Below are 19,936 nucleotides of genomic sequence, written 5' to 3'. Positions count from 1 at the left end.
AGCTCATGCTGTCCTCCCACACTGACAGAGCACAGACGAATGCGTGGAGGCAAATAATGTCAGAGTGCAGGAAAGCACAAAATGACCGGGAGGAGAGGTGGCGGGCTGAAGAGAGTAAGTGGCGGGCTGAAGACAGGGCTGAAGCTCAAATGTGGCGGCAGCGTGATGAGAGGAGGCAGGATTCAATGCTGAGGCTGCTGCAGGACCAAACCAGTATGCTCCAGTGTATGGTTGAGCTGCAGCAAAGGCAGCTGGAACACAGACTGCCACTGCTGCCCCTCTGTAACCAACCGCCCTCCTCCCCAAGTTCCATAGCCTCCACACCCAGACACCCAAGAACGCGGTGGGGGGGCCTCCGGCCAACCAGCCACTCCACCACAGAGGATTGCCCAAAAAAAAGAAGGCTGTCATTCAATAAATTTTAAAGTTGTAAACTTTTAAAGTGCTGTGCTTAAAGTGCTGTGTGGCATTTTCCTTCCCTCCTCCACCACCCCTCCTGGGATACCTTGGTAGTCATCTCCCTATTTGTGTGATGAATGAATAACGAATGCATGACTGTGAAGCAGCAATGACTTTATTGCCTCTGCAAGCGGTGATTAAAGGGAGGAGGGGAGGGTGGTTAGCTTACAGGGAAGTAGAGTGAACCAAGGGGCGGGGGGGTTCATCAAGGAGAAACAAACAGAACTTTCACACCGTAGCCTGGCCAGTCCTGAAACTGGTTTTCAAAGCTTCTCTGATGCGTACCGCGCCCTCCTGTGCTCTTCTAACCGCCCTGGTGTCTGGCTGCGCGTAACCAGCAGCTAGGCGATTTGCCTCAGCCTCCCACCCCACCATAAACGTCTCCTCCTTACTCTCACAGATATTGTGGAGCACACAGCAAGCAGTAATAACAGTGGGAATATTGGTTTCGCTGAGGTCTAAGTGAGTCAGTAAACTGTGCCAGCGCGCCTTTAAACGTCCAAATGCACATTCTACCACCATTCTGCACTTGCTCAGCCTGTAGTTGAACAGCTCCTGACTACTGTCCAGGCTGCCTGTGTACGGCTTCATGAGCCATGGCATTAAGGGGTAGGCTGGGTCCCCAAGGATACATATAGGCATTTCAACATCCCCAACAGTTATTTTCTGGTCTGGGAATAAAGTCCCTTCCTGCAGCTTTTGAAACAGACCAGAGTTCCTGAAGATGCGAGCATCATGTACCTTTCCCGGCCATCCCACGTTGATGTTGGTGAAACGTCCCTTGTGATCCACCAGAGCTTGCAGCACTATCGAAAAGTACCTCTTGCGGTTTATGTACTCGGCGGCTTGGTGCTCCGGTGCCAAGATAGGGATATGGGTTCCGTCTATAGCCCCACCACAGTTAGGGAATCCCATTGCAGCAAAGCCATCCGCTATGACCTGCACATTTCCCAGGGTCACTACCCTTGATATCAGCAGATCTTTGATTGCGTGAGCTACTTGCATAACAGCAGCCCCCACAGTAGATTTGCCCACTCCAAATTGATTCCCAACTGACCGGTAGCTGTCTGGCGTTGCAAGCTTCCACAGGGCTATCACCACTCGCTTCTCAACTGTGAGGGCTGCTCTCATCTTGGTATTCATGCGCCTCAGAGCAGGGGAAAGCAAGTCACAAAGTTCCATGAAAGTGCCCTTACGCATGCGAAAGTTTCGCAGCCACTGGGAATCGTCCCAGACCTGCAACACTGTGCGGTCCCACCAGTCTGTGCTTGTTTCCCGAGCCCAGAATCGGCGTTCCACAGCATGAACCTGCCCCATTAGCACCATGATGCATGCATTGTCAGGGCCCATGCTTTCAGAGAAATCTGTGTCCATGTCCTGATCACTCACGGGACCGCGCTGACGTCGCCTCCTCGCCCGGTATCGCGTTGCCATGTTCTGGTGCTGCATATACTGCTGGATAATGCGTGTGGTGTTTAATGTGCTCCTAATTGCCAAAATGAGCTCAGCGGCCTCCATGCTTGCCTTGGTATGGCGTCTGCACAGAAAAAAGGCACGGAACGATTGTCTGCCGTTGCTCTGACGGAGGAAGGGGCGACTGACGACACGGTTTACAGGGTTGGCTTCAGGGAGCTAAAATCAACAAAGGGTGTGCCTGTACATCAAGGAGTATTTCAGGCAGGACTGCACGGAGGGTTCCAATAAGAAATGGTGCATCTAAGTTATCGTTGTTATTGGAACAAGGAGGTTAGCCTGGCCTCTGATTGATACATGGCTAGATTTACCTCGCTGCACATTCTCTGTGAGTGACTGCAGTGTGATCTAGACAGGGGAGGAGGCAAATGAGTACAAAACAAATCTGGTCTATTTCTTGTTCTGACCCACTCCATCTATCTTTTACATCTTTGGCTGGCAGCAGACGGTGCAGAAGGACTGCATGCCATCCACATCTCATGGCTGCTCAGCAGAAGATGGTACAGTACGACTGCTAGCCATCTTCATCTCTTGCCTGCCTGGCATAAGATGGTACAATACGACTGCTAGCAATCCTCATCTCTTGCCTGCCTGGCAGAAGATGGTACAGTACGACTGCTAGCAGTCCGTATCGCCTGCCCGCTCACCATAAGACGGTTCAATAGGACTGCAGGACTAAAGAGAATGACCTGGTCAAGTCACTCCAAATTTAGTCCCTGCGCCCATGTCTGCCCAGGCGCTCCCAGCCGACGTGGCCAGGAGCACCTCGGACACGACGAGGATGACTACCAGTCGTATTGCACCGTCTGCTGCCAGAAGGCAATGGGTTGCTGCTACTGTGCAGCAAAGCCGTACCGCGTCTGCCAGCACCCAGGAGACATAGGGTGACGGTTACCTGAGCGGGCTCCATGCTTGCCGTGGTATGGCGTCTGCACAGGTAACTCAGGAAAAAAGGCGCGAAATGATTGTCTGCCCTTGCTTTCACGGGGGGAGGGAGGGAACGGGGGCCTGACGATATGTACCCAGAACCACCCGCGACAATGTTTTAGCCCCATCAGGCATTGAGATCTCAACCCAGAATTCCAATGGGCAGCGGAGACTGCGGGAACTGTGGGATAGCTACCCACAGTGCAACTCTCCGGGAGTCGACGCTTGCCTCGGTACTGTGGAAGCGCTCCGCCGAGTTAATGCACTTAGAGCATTTTCTGTGGGGACACACACACTCGAATATATAAAACCGATTTCTAAAAAAACGACTTCTATAAATTCGACCTAATTTCGTAGTGTAGACATACCCTTAGTGGATAACATTCAGGCATAAAATAACCGGATGGGAGGAAACTTGATTCCACATAGTGTAAAGAAGGATTGTTTGTCTCTTACATCATATTTAACGGGAGTTCACGTTTGAAAGAAGCATCAGATATGAAATCAGGTACTGCAGTTGATGTTACTTTGGGCCTGTCTACACGACAAAATTAAGTCAACTTAAGTCGCCATACTGTCACCGCAGTAATTAAAATGGTGGTTCATGTCCACACTTGCTCCTTCTGTAGATGGCATGCCTCCTCACCAGGAGCAATTCCACCGACTGAAGTGGGGCATTGTGGGACACTTACAGCTAAAGCCCAGCAGCCCTGGGGTTGACAACCTCAGCTGTAGGCATGGGGCTCAGAGCGGCTGCCCTCTCCCGCCGTCAGCAAGATGCAGGCTCACAGATGGACTCTTCCCACACCCAGGTGCTGACACTCCAAGCTTTCAGTGTCAGGAGCCCCAGCTGTGAGCCCAGCACCCAGCTGACAACTCGGGCTGTCAGCGTTGGGGACGGGGGGTGGGGGGAGGCCCATTCAGGGCTGACCGCCAATAGCCAATGTAGGTAACGCAGTGTCTACCCAGACACTTTGTCCCCTAACAACATCAACATAAGTGCTATGCCTCTCACAGAGGTGGAATTATTATGTTGGTATAGAGAGCCACTTACTTTGGCAGAAGCAGCATTGTAGTGTAGAACCTGACATAATTAGGTAGCCATAAACTGCCTTATGGTGACCTAACTCAGTAATGTAGGCCAAGCCTTTGTACAGTTCTGAATTATTCATATAGGATGATGAGGTTTTGGTAGGAAAGGAGTGAATCAGAAGAATCTGTTACACACTTACCTTAAGGACTCTTCTTGGACCTCATTTATTTTTCTCTTCAACATTAAAAACAATTTCTCCATCTGATGATACTTTCTAAATACTTTACTTTATAATGCATGCTTAATCATGATGGTTCCTTTACTGAGATACTTCATGGGGCACCTGATGAAGAGTACGAGTGTGCTATTGTATAACTGGGAGAATATGAGCAACAGTTTTGTTTAAGGGAGATATTTGACCAGTGCCAAGGTGTTACATAGTATTTATCCAGATACTAAATAGACATGACAATCTCATCTCTGACCTTTTAGTAAAAAAACTGCTCAATAAAGTTTTAAAAAAAGAAGAAACTGAGGTGTATTTCAATGAACATAATGTTTAATATTGTATTTTTCCATTATTGTATTTAAATATATATTAACACAATGCCCACAGATTTTTCATTAAAACTTTCTGTTCCTCATTGCCCCATCTGCAAAAGGGAGGTATTTTCCTACCTCACAAGAATAAGTTATTAATGTCTGGAAAGCCTATAAAGACCATTATATTTATGAGGTACTTTGGCATCATTTCCTCCTACCCGCTCACCCTTTATAAGCTCTTTCTTTGGAGTTACATGGGTTTAATAATCCATATATACTGCGGTTCCTGGTCTGGGGATGACCAAGAGGCAGCAATGTTTCTCCATTAACCACACACATTTTTATGGGTAAATTAATACAGATTGGGCCAACTTTAACATAGCTAACATTCCCTCTGCACTGTTGAATCCCTCTTTGGAGAAGAGCAGTGTTACAAGGGCAGTAGCTAACTTGCGGCCTGGAGGGCTGATGTTCCATGTCCCTTTGGTGCATGGATCTCTTTGGTTTTATCCTCTAAAACTTCTTGTTGTTCTGTGGGGCATGCAGACCCTGATGCTACACGAGACTCATATTGTTTGAAATTGTTTCCATGCATTATTTTCACAAAGGGGATGAGCTGGCCAATAATTGTCCCCTGGGTAGTCCCAATTAAGACCAAGTTAAGACATTCACAAGCTATTTTTATCAACCTGTCTTAGCCTGCTACAAGATTGCTCCCTAGAGGATATCCTCTTATCCTATTTTAAATTACTGTAGTGATTGGCATCTACTAAAGCTGGGCAAACAGTCTGCAGAGAAAGGCACACAAAATCAATCGGGCTTTGTCTTGTGCAATTGCAAATATCAGCCATGTGCTTGGACCATTGGCTGATGTTTGGCTTTGTGAATTCTGCCTACATTTTCCTATGCTTTATTTCACCCCATATCTCTTCACTGTTTTCTTTTGTAACCTCTCTCTTTTTCTCCTTCTCAGCAATGACAATGCAGTTCATAAGCCATCGGTTCCCTGATTACCATGATCCAACCATAGGTGAGTACAGATTGTTCTTTTCTTTATTCCATCCAGTCTGGCTGCTCTATGAGATTTACCCCAGTAGCTCTCAACCTGTCCACACTGGGATCCCTTTTCTTTAGTGGGATTCCCCTTGCAATTAGCAAGATGGGAATAGCAGGGCCATGGCAACCACCTAACAATGCTTTGTGAAGTGCCTGGGAGTTATAACTTTCAAACTGAGAATATTTGTTTGATGGTCATTTGGTTGGTCATGGTCATGTGATAGACAGTTGGTCCTCAGATGATGGAGTCTCATGTTGATGTTGAGGATTCAGCCCACACTATTGGTGAACACATATATGCGAGGTCAGATTAATGCAAGAACCAGAAACACTGCTACATGTAGCACAGACAGGATTGTCCATGACCACCGCGGGCTGTTGCATCCTTGCTTTGCACTGTTCACCTTTTCCACATTAGGTCTTAATGCACCAGGTTTCAAAGTGGTTAATGGTGGCATGCCACATCTGCCACCACCTTGCTCTGTCACCAGTGGCACCAAACAATGTTGCATGCTGGTTCCCACACTCTTTTTTCACATACTTTGATGGATGCATTTCAGGGCATCAACAGAGGAGTATTTATCCATTCTGCACTGATGGGAAGTTGTTCCTATGCCCACATGAAAGAGGCAGATTTAGTTATTAAGGAGCCTTTATTTGCTGATGACTGTGTACCGGTTGCACACTCAATTGGTGATGCTCAATTTATAACTGATCACTTCACTTGTGCAGTCAATTGTTTTGGTTTCACAATCAGCCTGAAGAAAACTGAAGTATTGTACCAAACAGTATCAGGCGATGCACATCTTTACCCAATTATTAAGATAAACACTGCTCCGATGAAGTGAGCTGTAGCTCACGAAAGCTCATGCTCAAATAAATCGGTTAGTCTCTAAGGTGCCACAAGTACTCCTTTTCTTCTTACTGCTCCTCTTGTCTCTGTGGTGAAGTTTTGCTACCTGGGGAGTTTGCTGTCACAGAATGCCACAATTGATGAAAACATGATCCATCATATAGTCAAGGCCAGCTCTACACTTGTGATGCCAGTCCTGAAACACTGTGAAAGAAAATTCTTTTACCAATAGGTGAGTGAAGCCATGAAATCTAATTAATGCTATATGTTAACAAGGGCAGCATTCGCTTGTGGAAAAGGCCTATTCAACATCCTGTGTTATTCCATCGTAGGGAGAAAATGCTCAAACTCTATGGTTTGCTTTCCTATTTTCAAACCATTTCTTATCAAGATAAACATTATTGCTGTTTTTATGAGAAAATAATTGTGACTACTGGGTTTACTGCATGATAGATGCAGTTTACTGCACGATAGATAGGGTCACACTCTCTTCTGGGTTAGTTCTCTTGATTTCAATGGACTTATGCCATCAGAGAATTTTTCCTGTAATAAATAAAGGGTTGAGAGTCATCCAGGAGAACACTTTCAAATCTATCTTCTTTAGAAACTTGCATCTGTTTTAAGGATCACATTGTTGAGCCAGGGTGGGAAGGGCCTGAGCTGGAAAAGAAGTCCAGTTTGGAGCCCCACACTACAAGAAGGATGTGGAAAAATTGGAAAGCATCCAGCGGAGGGCAACAAAAATGATTAGGGGACTGGAACACATGACTTATGAGGAGAGGCTGAGGGAACTGGGATTGTTTAGTCTGCAGAAGAGAAGAATGAGCAGATAGCTGCTTTCAACTATGTGAAAGGGGGTTCCAAAGAGGATAGATCTAGACTGTTCTCAGTGGTAGCAGATGACAGAATGAGGAGTCATGATCTTAAGTTGCAGTGGGGGAGGTTTAGGTTGGATATTTGGAAAAAACTTTTTCACAAGGAGGGTGGTGAAGCACTGGAATGGGTTACCTAGGGAGGTGGTGGAATCTCCTTCCTTTGAGGTTTTTAAGGTCAGTCTTGATAAAGCTCTGGCTCGGATGATTTAGTTGGAGATCGGTCCTGCTTTGAGCAGGGGATTGGACTAGATGACCTCCTGAGGTCCCTTCCAACACTGATATTCTATGATTCTTTGATTCTGGTTGATTCCACTGGATTTCCTCTTGGGGTTCAGTGACTGTGTGAGCAGGAGAGGCAGATTTGGTTGAAAGAGTGCAGAGTGGGTTCCCTTCTACACGAGGAGTTAAGAGCTGCACGTGAAGAGCTGCACACAGGGAAGCCATTTAGAGTGCACAGCAACAAGAAGTTTTACTAGACCTTCAAAATCCAGGATCTATGCTGCATAGTCTTGCATGCCATCTACTAGCATTTGACCTATTAACTGTTTATCGATATATAGGAATCTCTCTTTTCTAGAGCACTCCTGTAACAACAGGCTAGTCTGGAGCAGGGTTGTACCGTGGCCTCTTCCTTCCCCACATCTCTGTAAGAAAGCTAGCTGAACAGGCAGCGCTGTCCAGGAGCGGTGCCACCACTTCCCAGAAGGATTACATACAGTCCAGCCCCACGTTTCCGGCTTATCATTACTTTGAATTGCTGTTTCCAATCACTGTTACAAATGTTCTGACTCTCATTATCCATCGGTTACTACTGCTTGATTCTGAGGTCAGGCATTGTTATAGATCTTAGAGGTACCACCTTTAAAAGGAGCAGTGAGTAATGAGTGCAGATTTATCCCTTTGGACATCCACTGGGCACATCCATCACCTCGGATTACCTTCACTGAACATTCTGTACTGACAGATGGCTGAAAGCACATCTATCTGGCTCTAAAGAAAAAAAACATGAAAGCAGAAGTCTGGAAGTGTCCTCTGGGAGGACTTCATTCCTTTCATTCTTTCCAGATCTCTTCATTTCTTTGCTCTCTGGATAAAGGCAATAGCTAATAGTTTCTTTTGTTGGACAAGGGTTAAGTTTTCTCCTGTGTTATCTGGGTGAATCGTAAATATAATTAATGACAAGTTCAGTTTGTGAACCACACCCTACTAGGGTGAACAGGAATCTAGAAGGAAGTAAGGTCTCTCCTTGTTTGCAGCAATCAATGAGTTCTCAAAATTTTTCAGTCTGAGATGGCAGAGCTGTTGCCATCTTGTCATGGGCTAAGAGCTCCCAGGTGTTGAGGTCAATTTTGAAAGGTTGGAAGTTGGTCTTGAGAGAGAGTCTTTGTAATGTTTGCTTGGTCTGCCCCTAAAACGAGTTCCAATCTTCAATTCTTTGTAAAAGACTGTTTTCGGTATTCTACTGTCAGACGTACAGACCACATGACTGTACCATCTCAGCTGCACTCTTACTATGAAAGCTTCAGTGCCTGTGATCTTGAGGCATTCAAGGACCTTGGTGTTTAGAATTAAATCTTGCCATTTAATTGCCATTATTCACCATAGACATTGTAGCTGGGATTGGTCCAAGCAATTTAGGTGGTGTTGATAAGTAATTCACATATTGCAGCCATAGAGGAAAGTGGTAATGACAATAGAACTGTAAACATCAATTTTCATTCCCAGTCTGACAGCATATTCATTCCAGAGATGACACTGGTGATTTCTGAAGGCCTCGTAGCCTGTGCCAATGAACTTTGTAATGTTGTCAATTATTGCATCCCATGAAATGATACTCCCTAGGATGCAAAATTTGTCACCAACTTTGAGTGGTACATCATTGACAGACCCAACTGGAATAAGAAAAGGAGTACTTGTGGCACCTTAGAGACTAACCAATTTATTTGAGCATGAGCTTTCGTGAGCTACAGCTCACTTCATCGGATGCATGCCGTGGAAACTGCAGCAGACTTTATTTATACACAGAGAATATGAAAAAATACCTCCTCCCACCCCACTCTCCTGCTGGTAATAGCTTATCTAAAGTGATCATCAGGTGGGCCATTTCCAGCACAAATCCAGATTTTTCACCCTCCACCCCCCCACACAAATTCACTCTCCTGCTGGTGATAGCCCATCCAAAGTGACAACTCTTTACACAATGTGCATGATAATAAAGTTGGGCCATTTCCTGCACAAATTCAGGTTCTCTCACCCCCTCACCCCCCTCCCAAAAACCACACACACAAACTCAGTATCCTGCTGGTAATAGCTCATCCAAAGTGACTATTCTCCCTACAATGTGCATAATTAAGGTGGGCCATTTCCAGCACAAATCCAGGTTTTCGGGGTGGGGGGGATGTGAGATCAGCAGGATACTGAGTTTGTGTGTGTGGTTTTTGGGAGGGGGGTGAGGGGGTGAGAGAACCTGGATTTGTGCAGGAAATGGCCCAACTTTATTATCATGCACATTGTGTAAAGAGTTGTCACTTTGGATGGGCTATCACCAGCAGGAGAGTGAATTTGTGTGGGGGGGTGGAGGGTGAGAAAACCTGGATTTGTGCTGGAAATGGCCCACCTGATGATCACTTTAGATAAGCTATTACCAGCAGGACAGTGGGGTGGGAGGAGGTATTTTTTTCATATTCCCTGTGTATAAATAAAGTCTGCTGCAGTTTCCACGGCATGCATCCGATGAAGTGAGCTGTAGCTCACGAAAGCTCATGCTCAGATAAATTGGTTAGTCTCTAAGGTGCCACAAGTACTCCTTTTCTTTTTGCGAATACAGACTAACACGGCTGTTACTCTGAAACCAACTGGAATAGTTGCAGTACTTCTCAGTTGAGACTGGACCATGACTTCTGTCATCTTCAGGCTGATTGTTAAACCAAAATGTTTTCCTGCATGTGCAAAGCAGCCAGAGAGCAACTGAATGGTCCTGAGGTTATGGGCCAATAAAGCACAATCACCAACTAACAGTAATTTATGAATAGTTGTCTTTATAACTTTTCTCTTCGTATGCAGGCAATAAGTCACCTCCATCCATACGGTATTGCATATAAATGCCACAACCAATGTCTCTGAATTCCTCTATTAAAACATCAGCAAAACATGATGCTAAATAACATTGGAACAAGAACACAGCGTTGTTTTATTCCATCAGTGACAACAAAGGCAGCTGAGAAGCAGTCTTGGTCAAGGACACAAACTGCATTCCTGTGTGAAAAGATTTAATAATGTTGACAAACTTATCAGGGCAACCAAATTTGCAGATGTCTGTCCACAGACCATCTCGATTTACAGTGTCAAAGGCCCTAGTAAGGTCAAAAGAAACAACATATAGGTCTTAATAGTGCTCACAACATTTCTCCTGACTTTGTGGAATAATAAACTGTTAGTATTATGCACCCAGGACAATATCTAAGACTTTTATGACCATTTAAAGAAAAATCACACACAAAAAAAAGAATGTGAATATCAGCTCTAAAGAGAACTAAACTACAAGAAAATCTCAACATGCACATTCATTGCACTCAGGAAAACAGTGAATAAACAGAAATGAGAAAAAAGTGGGGGAGAAGAGAACCATTATAGTCATTGAGAACAATAAGTCACACACTCATCTTTAACATTAACTTGTCTATCATCTACCACATATTTAACTGTGTATTGTCTTGTCATAATCCCAGATTGTGGGCCTCTAGGCACTATCATAATATGAAAAATAATGATCAATAAAGAGATAGAAGTGATTATTATGTATTATGTTAATCACAGTAGCACTTTCAGGCACCAGTCAGAATCAAGAGCCCATTGTGCACAAACACATAATAAGAGACAGTCGCTATCCTAAAGAGATTACAATCTATATAGATAAGACATACAGTAGGAAGGGAAATAGAGGAACAGAAAAATGAAATAGCTTTCTAAAGGTTGCACAGCAAATCAATGGAAGAGCTGGATATGAACCAAGTACCCTAACTACCAGACTCTGATGTCTCTCAAGATGTGCTGAGAAATGCTCAGTTTCTATTCCTGCTATGGAATATGTACTAAATGGAAAACAAAATAGTGGAAGCTTTATTGTCACATCTGGGACCCTGCACTCTCTTAGGATCAAGCTCCCCATTCAGCATACTACAAACCAATTGGAATGTGTATAACTCACCAGTAAGTGAGGATTACAGGTCCCCCTCTGTTTCTGATCCACAAAGAATATGAGTAGTTACAACCCCCTCCCCCAGCTACAGAGAGTTGGCTCTTTAGTTCAAGCTGGAGCTGTTTATACCTTTAGCTGTGGATATCCCCAGTTTAATCCCTGGTGTGCTAGCCAAGAATGTAATTGTCAACAGTACAACCAGAGACAAAATGAAAGAAATAATATATTGTCTGAATTGTAAGAGAATTCTAAAACATCCCCAGTAGGCTGTCAGAAAACCAGCTACAGTTGTACCATGAACAATGGATAATATTAAAAGAGAACAGCTCCTGAATTTAAAGGCTGACTAAACTGTTTGGTGCATTTGAGTGTTTAATTTGTCATTATATTGGCCAAGACAGAAATTTACAAATAAGGCAGCATGGGATTGTTAAAAGTACATAAATGTAGTGACTGAAGAGACTAATTGACAGACCCTCAGCTGGTGTAAATCAGAAAAACTCCATTGAACTCAATGTAGCTACATAACATAAATTTACATGAGCTGATGAAGACCACAGTTGGTTAAAGAAAGGAGGGTTTACTTCAACTAATATTAGCTCCAGCCATTATTTACTCCAATCCATCAGAAAGCCAAAGGTGAAAAGATTTAGCTGGATCCTCTTCATTTAAAACTCATGTGCACAGTCCAAACAAAACACAGATTTAATCAGATTAGGGAAATACTTCCATCTGTCAAGTGAACAATACACTACTTGGTACATGGCATGTGAGCCTAAGTAGCTTGAGGTTGCAAGATGAGTTACAGACATTACAACTGTCTAGATGATTTCACTGAAGGCTTTATGCTGTTCAGAAAAAAAAGATGTCTCTCTCTCTCCGCTTGTAAGAGATAAGACTCTCTGACAGGTGGAGTCTGAAAAGCACAGACTGCCTGGCTGACACTAGCTAGACAGGTGGCCGCAGTTACCCCATGTTGCTTGTGACTTTATTTCAGCAGAAACTGCATATTCAGATATAAAGAAACTGAGGGATTGATTCTAGTTCACTTTAAGTCCCTTCTAGGCCTCTCCATGGCACAAAGAGGAAGTAGAGAAGCCTCTCCCCTATGGTGCCCCTGTGTTGGTAGAAGGCATTCCCTGTGCAGATGGGGTGCCTCTAACATTTTGAAGAACTAGCGACACATGGCTGATTTCACACTGAATTATCTCTCTCCACCTACTAGCTATCAGGTGCTGGACCACAGCACCTCATCTATCGAGGGTACATATATGGCCCCATATCACCATGCTATCTGAGCACTTCATGCTCATTCATGTATTTATCCTCATAATACCCCACAAGGTAGGAAAGTAGATAGGAATTTGTGGTTCAAAGAAGCTAAGAGACTTGGCCAGGGTCACACAGAAAGCCTGTGACAGAACAAGGAATTGAACCCACATCTTCAGCTAGTTTCATAACTACTAGACCATCCTTACTCTGACAATCTATGTAGTTGCCACCGTGACCTACTATGGGTAGTGTCTCTTCCCCCGCTAGTGAAGAATTTATTCCAGGTAGGAAAAAGCTGTGGTCGCAACACTAGAGGACTATAGCCATTTGACTTTTTCCTCCTTCATCATAATGTCCTAAGGAGATGACTTTTCCATGACTATCAGTCCCCCGTGTTATGATTTACTAATCAGAGATTATCATTGTTACACCTTGTTTTTCTATGGTGATTTGTATCTATAGAACTATGACTATAAATGCATCTTGAAGTGTGAAGACAAGGTTTTACCCTTACAGGTGGACCCCAGAATTTTTGGATGATCCAGTGACATTTCTGAAATATCATTTAAGGTCTTGTTCAGCCTAGAAAATCGCACGTAGCACAGAGTGAAGCAGAATGCTTATTATATGGTGTTTCATTCACCATGTTACAAACATATGCTCCGTGAGCTGCCCTAGCTACCAGGTTTCAGGGGGGTAGCCGTGTTAGTCTGTATCACAAAAACAATGAGGAGTCCTTGTGTTAGTCTCTAAGGTGTCACAAGGACTCCTCGTTGTCCTAGCTACCAGCTAATTTTCAGGCAATACTTATTTTGATTTCTACTAGGTTTTGACCTAGAAAGCAACAAATGGTTTTGGATCTATCTACCTGAGATGATCTTTCCCATATATGATACAGTGGCAGCTGAAATCATAAGGGCACTAATATTTAGCAGTGAGGGTAATTACCCATTGGAACAATTTACCAAAGGTTAAGGTGGATTCTCAGGCATTACAGGCAACTTTTAAATCAAGATTGGATGTATTTTCTAAAAGAGATGCTCCAGTTCAAACAGGAATTATTTTGGGGAAGTTCTATGACGTATTGTTCAGAAGATCAGGCTTGATGATCACTGTGGTCCCTTCTGGCCTTAGACTCTGTCCTTTGGACTAATTGTGAGAAGGCTGGGATCCCAAGTTGAGTTTACAGTGCTAGATGTTAAATCTAAAAATATTTGCAAAGAAAACTGATCAAATATTTTATCATAGTCTCTGAGGAAATAGATACAGAATCCCAGGAGCTAAATTTGCATGGAGTCATTTGTTTGAGTATTACCACATATTAATCAAAGCATTTGAGGTGTGATTATAGAATTCCTGGTCCTCTGCAATTACCAGAGAGGATCAGGAAGTGTTGCAATGGGGAGCTCAGTTAATGAGGAACATCCTGGTTTGAGAGTACTCTACTTGCTGCTGAAAGCATGGCTCCTAGAGTGTATGTCCTCACGCTACAGGGTGTCAGAAATTTGTGAATCCCTCTCTATAGGAGCACAGGAAAGAAAAGAAAACCCTAAACTGCCAGAGTGAATTACTAGGGAAAGTGGATAATCAGACAGGAGATCTGTAAAGCAACAGCAGAAAGGAGGCAGAACCCTGTCTCAGCAGTAGCACAAATGGCTCTTTTACAAAAGTTTGATTTTGATAATTCGAGCATCTGGCCTTGCTAGATTTGTAGATTTGAGGGGTGGGTTGTTGTTGTTGTTTTTTTTTGGGGGGGGGTGCGATAGGGTGGTTTATGGTTTAATGAAGAAAACACAAAAATACCAGGTAATTGTCCTGATATTTGACATGGGTGATGCTGCTGATGATACCCTATGTGCTGTACCTCTCTCTGCTGAGGAAAAGAATGAATACTCCAATGTGAAAGAGGCTTCGATGCCTCTTTGATAGGCAGACCGAATATTATACGTGAAAGGGCCAAATTTAATAGGAGGTGTCAAAAACAAGGGGAAACAGCTAAGATTGTTGTTACTTGCAGTTCACAGGCTTACTGAACATTGCAAATATGGAGTGTTAAAAGGAGAATAAAAAAGACAGGACAGTTGTTGACATAAGACACACCAGTTTATAAGCACAGGTTTTTTCAGTTAGACACAGATCTCATGCTAGCAAAAGCTATAGCAAAAAGTGAGAATGCTGTCTCTCTGGTGTTTTGCAATGTCACTTACATGCGAGCAGAAGAGGGAAGATGGTATCAGACAATACTGACACAGCAAAAAGGAGAAAAATACACAGGTGAAAGGAGCACCCAGGCCAAATATACAACATAAGAACAGTGCACCACTAGACAGGTTATTTGGTCTCTCACTTAATAAGAGGGGTTGTTGGAAAAAGATGTGGAAGCTGTGGCAAGACACCAAGCCACAGCTAGCCAGCAAAAGAACCAGAATGTAGGCGATGCCGCAAAATGGGACATCTTGCAATAGCTTGCAGATCACCCAGAGTAGTGGAAACAATCCAAAAGGGAATGGTATCTGATGACAATGAGTCAATACTTCTAGGGACTATATCCTCAATAGAACAAACACCTTGGTACACAATCATAGAGCTAAATGGTCAAAAACTTACATTTAAAACTGATAGTGGGGCAGCAGCCACTGAAATTCCAAAAAACAGTTATCATCAATCCCAGAATGGAGAACTGCAAAAAATTTGTATGGGGCTATAACAATATATTGGATGTTTTTGGCCATTTCTTTGGGAAACTGGAGAAAGGACTGAATGTTCTTCATGAAATAATATATGTAATACAAGGATTGACAACTTCCCTATTACAAAAAGAAAAGGAGGACTTGTGGCACCTTAGAGACTAACCAATTTATTTGAGCATAAGCTTTCGTGAGCTACAGCTCACTTCTTCAGATGCATATCGTAGAAACTGCAGAAGACATTATATACACAGAGACCATGAAACAATACCTCCTCCTACCCCACTCTCCTGCTGGTAATAGCCCATCCAAAGTGACCACTCTCTTTACAATGTGTATGATAATCAAGGTGGGCCATTTCCAGCACAAATCCAGGTTTTCTCACCCCCCCCGCTTTTTTCCAAAAACCACACACACAAACTCAGTCTCCTGCTGGTAATAGCTTATCCAAAGTGACCACTCTCCTTACAATGTGTATGAAAATCAAGGTGGACCATTTCCAGCACAAATCCAGGTTTTCTCACCCTCTTCCCCCCCCCCCCCCCCCCACAAACTCACTCTCCTGCTGGTAATAGCTCATGCAAAGTGATCACTTTCTTTACAATGTGCATGATAATCAAGGTGGGCCATTTCCTCTGATAGTGTGGCTGATGTTATTAGGCCCTGTGATGGTGTCCCCGGAATAGATATGTGGGCACAGTTGGCAACGGGCTTTGTTGCAAGAATAGGTTCCTGGGTTAGTGGTTCTGTTGTGTGGTATGTGGTTGTTGGTGAGTATTTGCTTCAGGTTGGGGGGCTGTCTGTAGGCAAGGACTGGCCTGCCTCCCAAGATTTGTGAGAGTGTTGGGTCATCCTTCAGGATAGGTTGTAGATCCTTAATAATGCATTGGAGGGGTTTTAGTTGGGGGCTGAAGATGACGGCTAGTGGCGTTCTGTTATTTTCTTTGTTAGGCCTGTCCTGTAGTAGGTGACTGTGCCCACATATCTGTTCAGGAGACACCATCACAGGGCCTAATAACATCAACCACACTATCGGAGGCTCGTTCACCTGCACATCTACCAATGTGATATATGCCATCATGTGCCAGCAATGCCCCTCTGTCATGTACATTGGCCAAACTGGACAGTCTCTACGTAAAAGAATAAATGGACACAAATCAGATGTCAAGAATTATAACATTCATAAACCAGTCGGAGAACACTTCAATCTCTCTGGTCACGCAATTACAGACATGAAGGTCGCTATCTTAAAACAAAAAAACTTCAAATCCAGACTCCAGCGAGAAACTGCTGAATTGGAATTCATTTGCAAATTGGATACTATTAATTTAGGCTTAAATAGAGACTGGGAGTGGCTAAGTCATTATGCAAGGTAGCCTATTTCCCCTTGTTTTTTCCCACCCCCCACCCCCGATGTTCTGGTTAAACTTGGATTTGTGCTGGAAATGGCCCACCTTGATTTTCATACACATTGTAAAGAGAGTGGTCACTTTGGATGGGCTATTACCAGCAGGAGAGAGAGTTTGTGTGTGTGTGTGGGGGGGGGGGGGGGGGTGAGAGAACCTGGATTTGTGCTGGAAATGGCCCAACTTGATTATCATACACATTGTAAGGAGAGTGATCACTTTAGATAAGCTATTACCAGCAGGAGAGTGGGGTGGGAGGAGGTATTGTTTCATGGTCTCTGTGTATATAATGTCTTCTGCAGTTTCCACAGTATGCATCTGATGAAGTGAGCTGTAGCTCACGAAAGCTCATGCTCAAATAAATTGGTTAGTCTCTAAGGTGCCACAAGTACTCCTTTTCTTTTTGCGAATACAGACTAACACGGCTGTTACTCTGTTCCCTATTACAGTTGCCAGCAATGCAAGCACTGTACCTAGTAGGGAAACTGGAATGCATTAATAAGAAAAAAATCAAACTACAGGAAATATCTTCAAAGGCTATGAAAACCATCCAGGGAGTACAAAATAAAACTGGTGTCATCAGCAACTCCCTTTGCTCTCACAGCCCCATGTCACCTCCCTATACTTTTGCTAGGGAAAGTCAAAGAAGAATTAAAGAGAATGGAAGACACGGGGATTGTTTCCCAAACAGAAGAATCCACTGACTGGTATTTGGGCAGGATTGTAGTACTAATGCCCAATGTTAAAATTCCGATTTATGTGGAGTTTATACAACTTAATAAAAACATGTGGAGAGAGAGAGAGATGCTTCCTGCAGTTAACCAGACATTAGCTCAGTTATCAGAAGCTAAAGTCATCTCAAAGTTAGATAGTACAGCAGGCTGCCTGCAAATCCCTCTTGCTAAAGGGGCTATATCATTAACTCCGTTCATCACCCTAGTTGAAGGGTACTGTTTCAAGCATCTTCCAATTGACATATCTTCAGCGTCAGAACATTTACAAAAGAGAATCTCTCAGATCATGTCAGATTTGCCTGGCATCTTTGCCATGCAGATGTTGTGTTAATATATGGCAGATATAAAAATGAACATGATGAGTGACTACATGCAGTTTTGAAACACTTCCACAACCTGGCTCTGAATGAGAAATGTGAATTTGGAAATGAGCAGATAAAACCTGTAGGACACATAATTAGCAAACAGGGAATTCAGATATATTCAGACAAACTGAAATCATTACTTTCCTTACCCTAACCCAAAGAAGTTTCTGGTCTAAGAAGGTTTCTGTGCATGACAAATCATTTTTTGGAAATTCTTGCCAAATTCAGCTCATCCAACAAACTTTAAGAGATCTTCTTAATGGTCATATTATGTGAATCTGGGCTATTCCACAACAAAACACATTTAATAAAATAAAAGTACTACTGACCTTACCATCTATTTTGGCACAATGTTAGGTAAACTATTCAACAGTATCAATGGACATACCTTTATATCGTTTAGGAGTAGTGCTCTCACAGAAGCAGCCAAAAGTAGACCAGAGACCTGTTGTATTCACATCAAGAAGCTTCACAGAAACAAAGCAGCAGTATGGGCAAATGGAAGAGAAAGCTCTAGCCATCATTTGGGTTTGTGAATGGCTCAGTGTCATAAATATAAAGGGAAGGGTAAACCCCTTTGAAATCCCTCCTGGCCAGGGGAAAGCTCCTCTCACCTGTAAAGGGTTAAGAAGCTAAAGGTAACCTCGCTGGCACCTGACCAAAATGACCAACGAGGAGACAAGATACTTTCAAAAGCTGGGAGGAGGGAGAGAAACAAAGGGTCTGTGTGTCTGTCTATATTCTGTCTTTGCCGGGGATAGACCAGGAATGGAGTCTTAGAACTTTTAGTAAGTAATCTAGCTAGGTACGTGTTAGATTATGATTTCTTTAAATGGCTGAGAAAAGAACTGTGCTGAATAGAATAACTATTTCTGTCTGTGTATCTTTTTTGTAACTTAAGGTTTTGCCTAGAGGGGTTCTCTATGTTTTGAATCTAATTACCCTGTAAGGTATCTACCATCCTGATTTTACAGGGGGGATTTCTTTATTTCTATTTACTTCTATTTTTTATTAAAAGTCTTCTTGTAAGAAAACTGTATGCTTTTTCATTGTTCTCAGATCCAAGGGTTTGGGTCTGTGGTCACCTATGCAAATTGGTGAGGCTTTTTATCCAACATTTCCCAGGAAATGGGGGGTGCAAGTGTTGGGAGGATTGTTCATTGTTCTTAAGATCCAAGGGTCTGGGTCTGTAGTCACCTAGGCAAATTGGTGAGGCTTTTTACCAAACCTTGTCCAGGAAGTGGGGTGCAAGATTTTGGGAAGTATTTTGGGGGGAAAGATGTGTCCAAACAGCTCTTCCCCAGTAACCAGTATTAGTTTGGTGGTGGTAGCGACCAATCCAAGGACAAAGGGTGGAATATTTTTTACCTTGGGGAAGTTTTGACCTAAGCTGGTAAACATAAGCTTAGGAGGTTTTTCATGCAGGTCCCCACATCTGTACCCTAGAGTTCAGAGTGGGGGAGGAACCTTGACACTCAGTTTGGGTTGAATTTCAACATAGGAACAGGGGCATTGCTAGATTGCAAACCACTGGATGACCTTCTACCTATGACTCAAAGCTTTAGATTGATGTGGTTTTCTTTTGACATTGAACACATATGAGGGACAGTACTCACTCTATCTTGAGCCCCAATTAAGCAGATACTAACAAATGAAGATAGATTTTATGGCAGCAATTCCCAGAATCTGCTGGCCAACTTCAGCAAATTAGAGAACAACAAAAGGATGAGACTTGCCAGAAACTGACTCAACTCTGCCAAAGAGGGTGGGGTTGAAGGAAGCAACCTTCAAGAGCCCTGCTAACATGGTGGCAGGACCAAAATGACCTTCATATGGCTGATGGCCTGCTTCTGAAAGGATGGTACATTCTTATCCCAAAAAGAAAAGGAGTACTAGTGGCACCTTAGAGACTAACCAATTTCTTTGAGCATCCAAGCTTTCGTGAGCTACAGCTCACTTCATCGGATGCAGATAGATGAAGTGAGCCATAGCTCACGAAAGCTTATGCTCAAATAAATTGGTTAGTTTCTAAGGTACCACTAGTACTCCTTTTTT

At 43.4% G+C, this 19,936-nt stretch overlaps 1 protein-coding gene across 1 annotated transcript in view; it reads left to right on the top strand.

Annotated features, from left to right (window-relative positions):
* RIT2 (Ras like without CAAX 2) overlaps window positions 1-19,936 on the top strand; it is a 268,793-nt gene that overhangs the window by 72,428 nt on the left and 176,429 nt on the right. The window contains exon 2 of the mRNA XM_073343437.2: window positions 5,409-5,465. Coding sequence (XP_073199538.1) covers window positions 5,409-5,465 — 57 coding nt within the window. The remainder of the gene's footprint in view (window positions 1-5,408; window positions 5,466-19,936) is intronic.

This window comes from Lepidochelys kempii, chromosome 5, assembly GCF_965140285.1.
Source record: "Lepidochelys kempii isolate rLepKem1 chromosome 5, rLepKem1.hap1, whole genome shotgun sequence".
NCBI lineage: Eukaryota > Metazoa > Chordata > Testudines > Cheloniidae > Lepidochelys > Lepidochelys kempii.
Note: the sequence above shows the minus strand (reverse complement) of the source record. Positions and strands in the feature narration are given on the sequence as shown.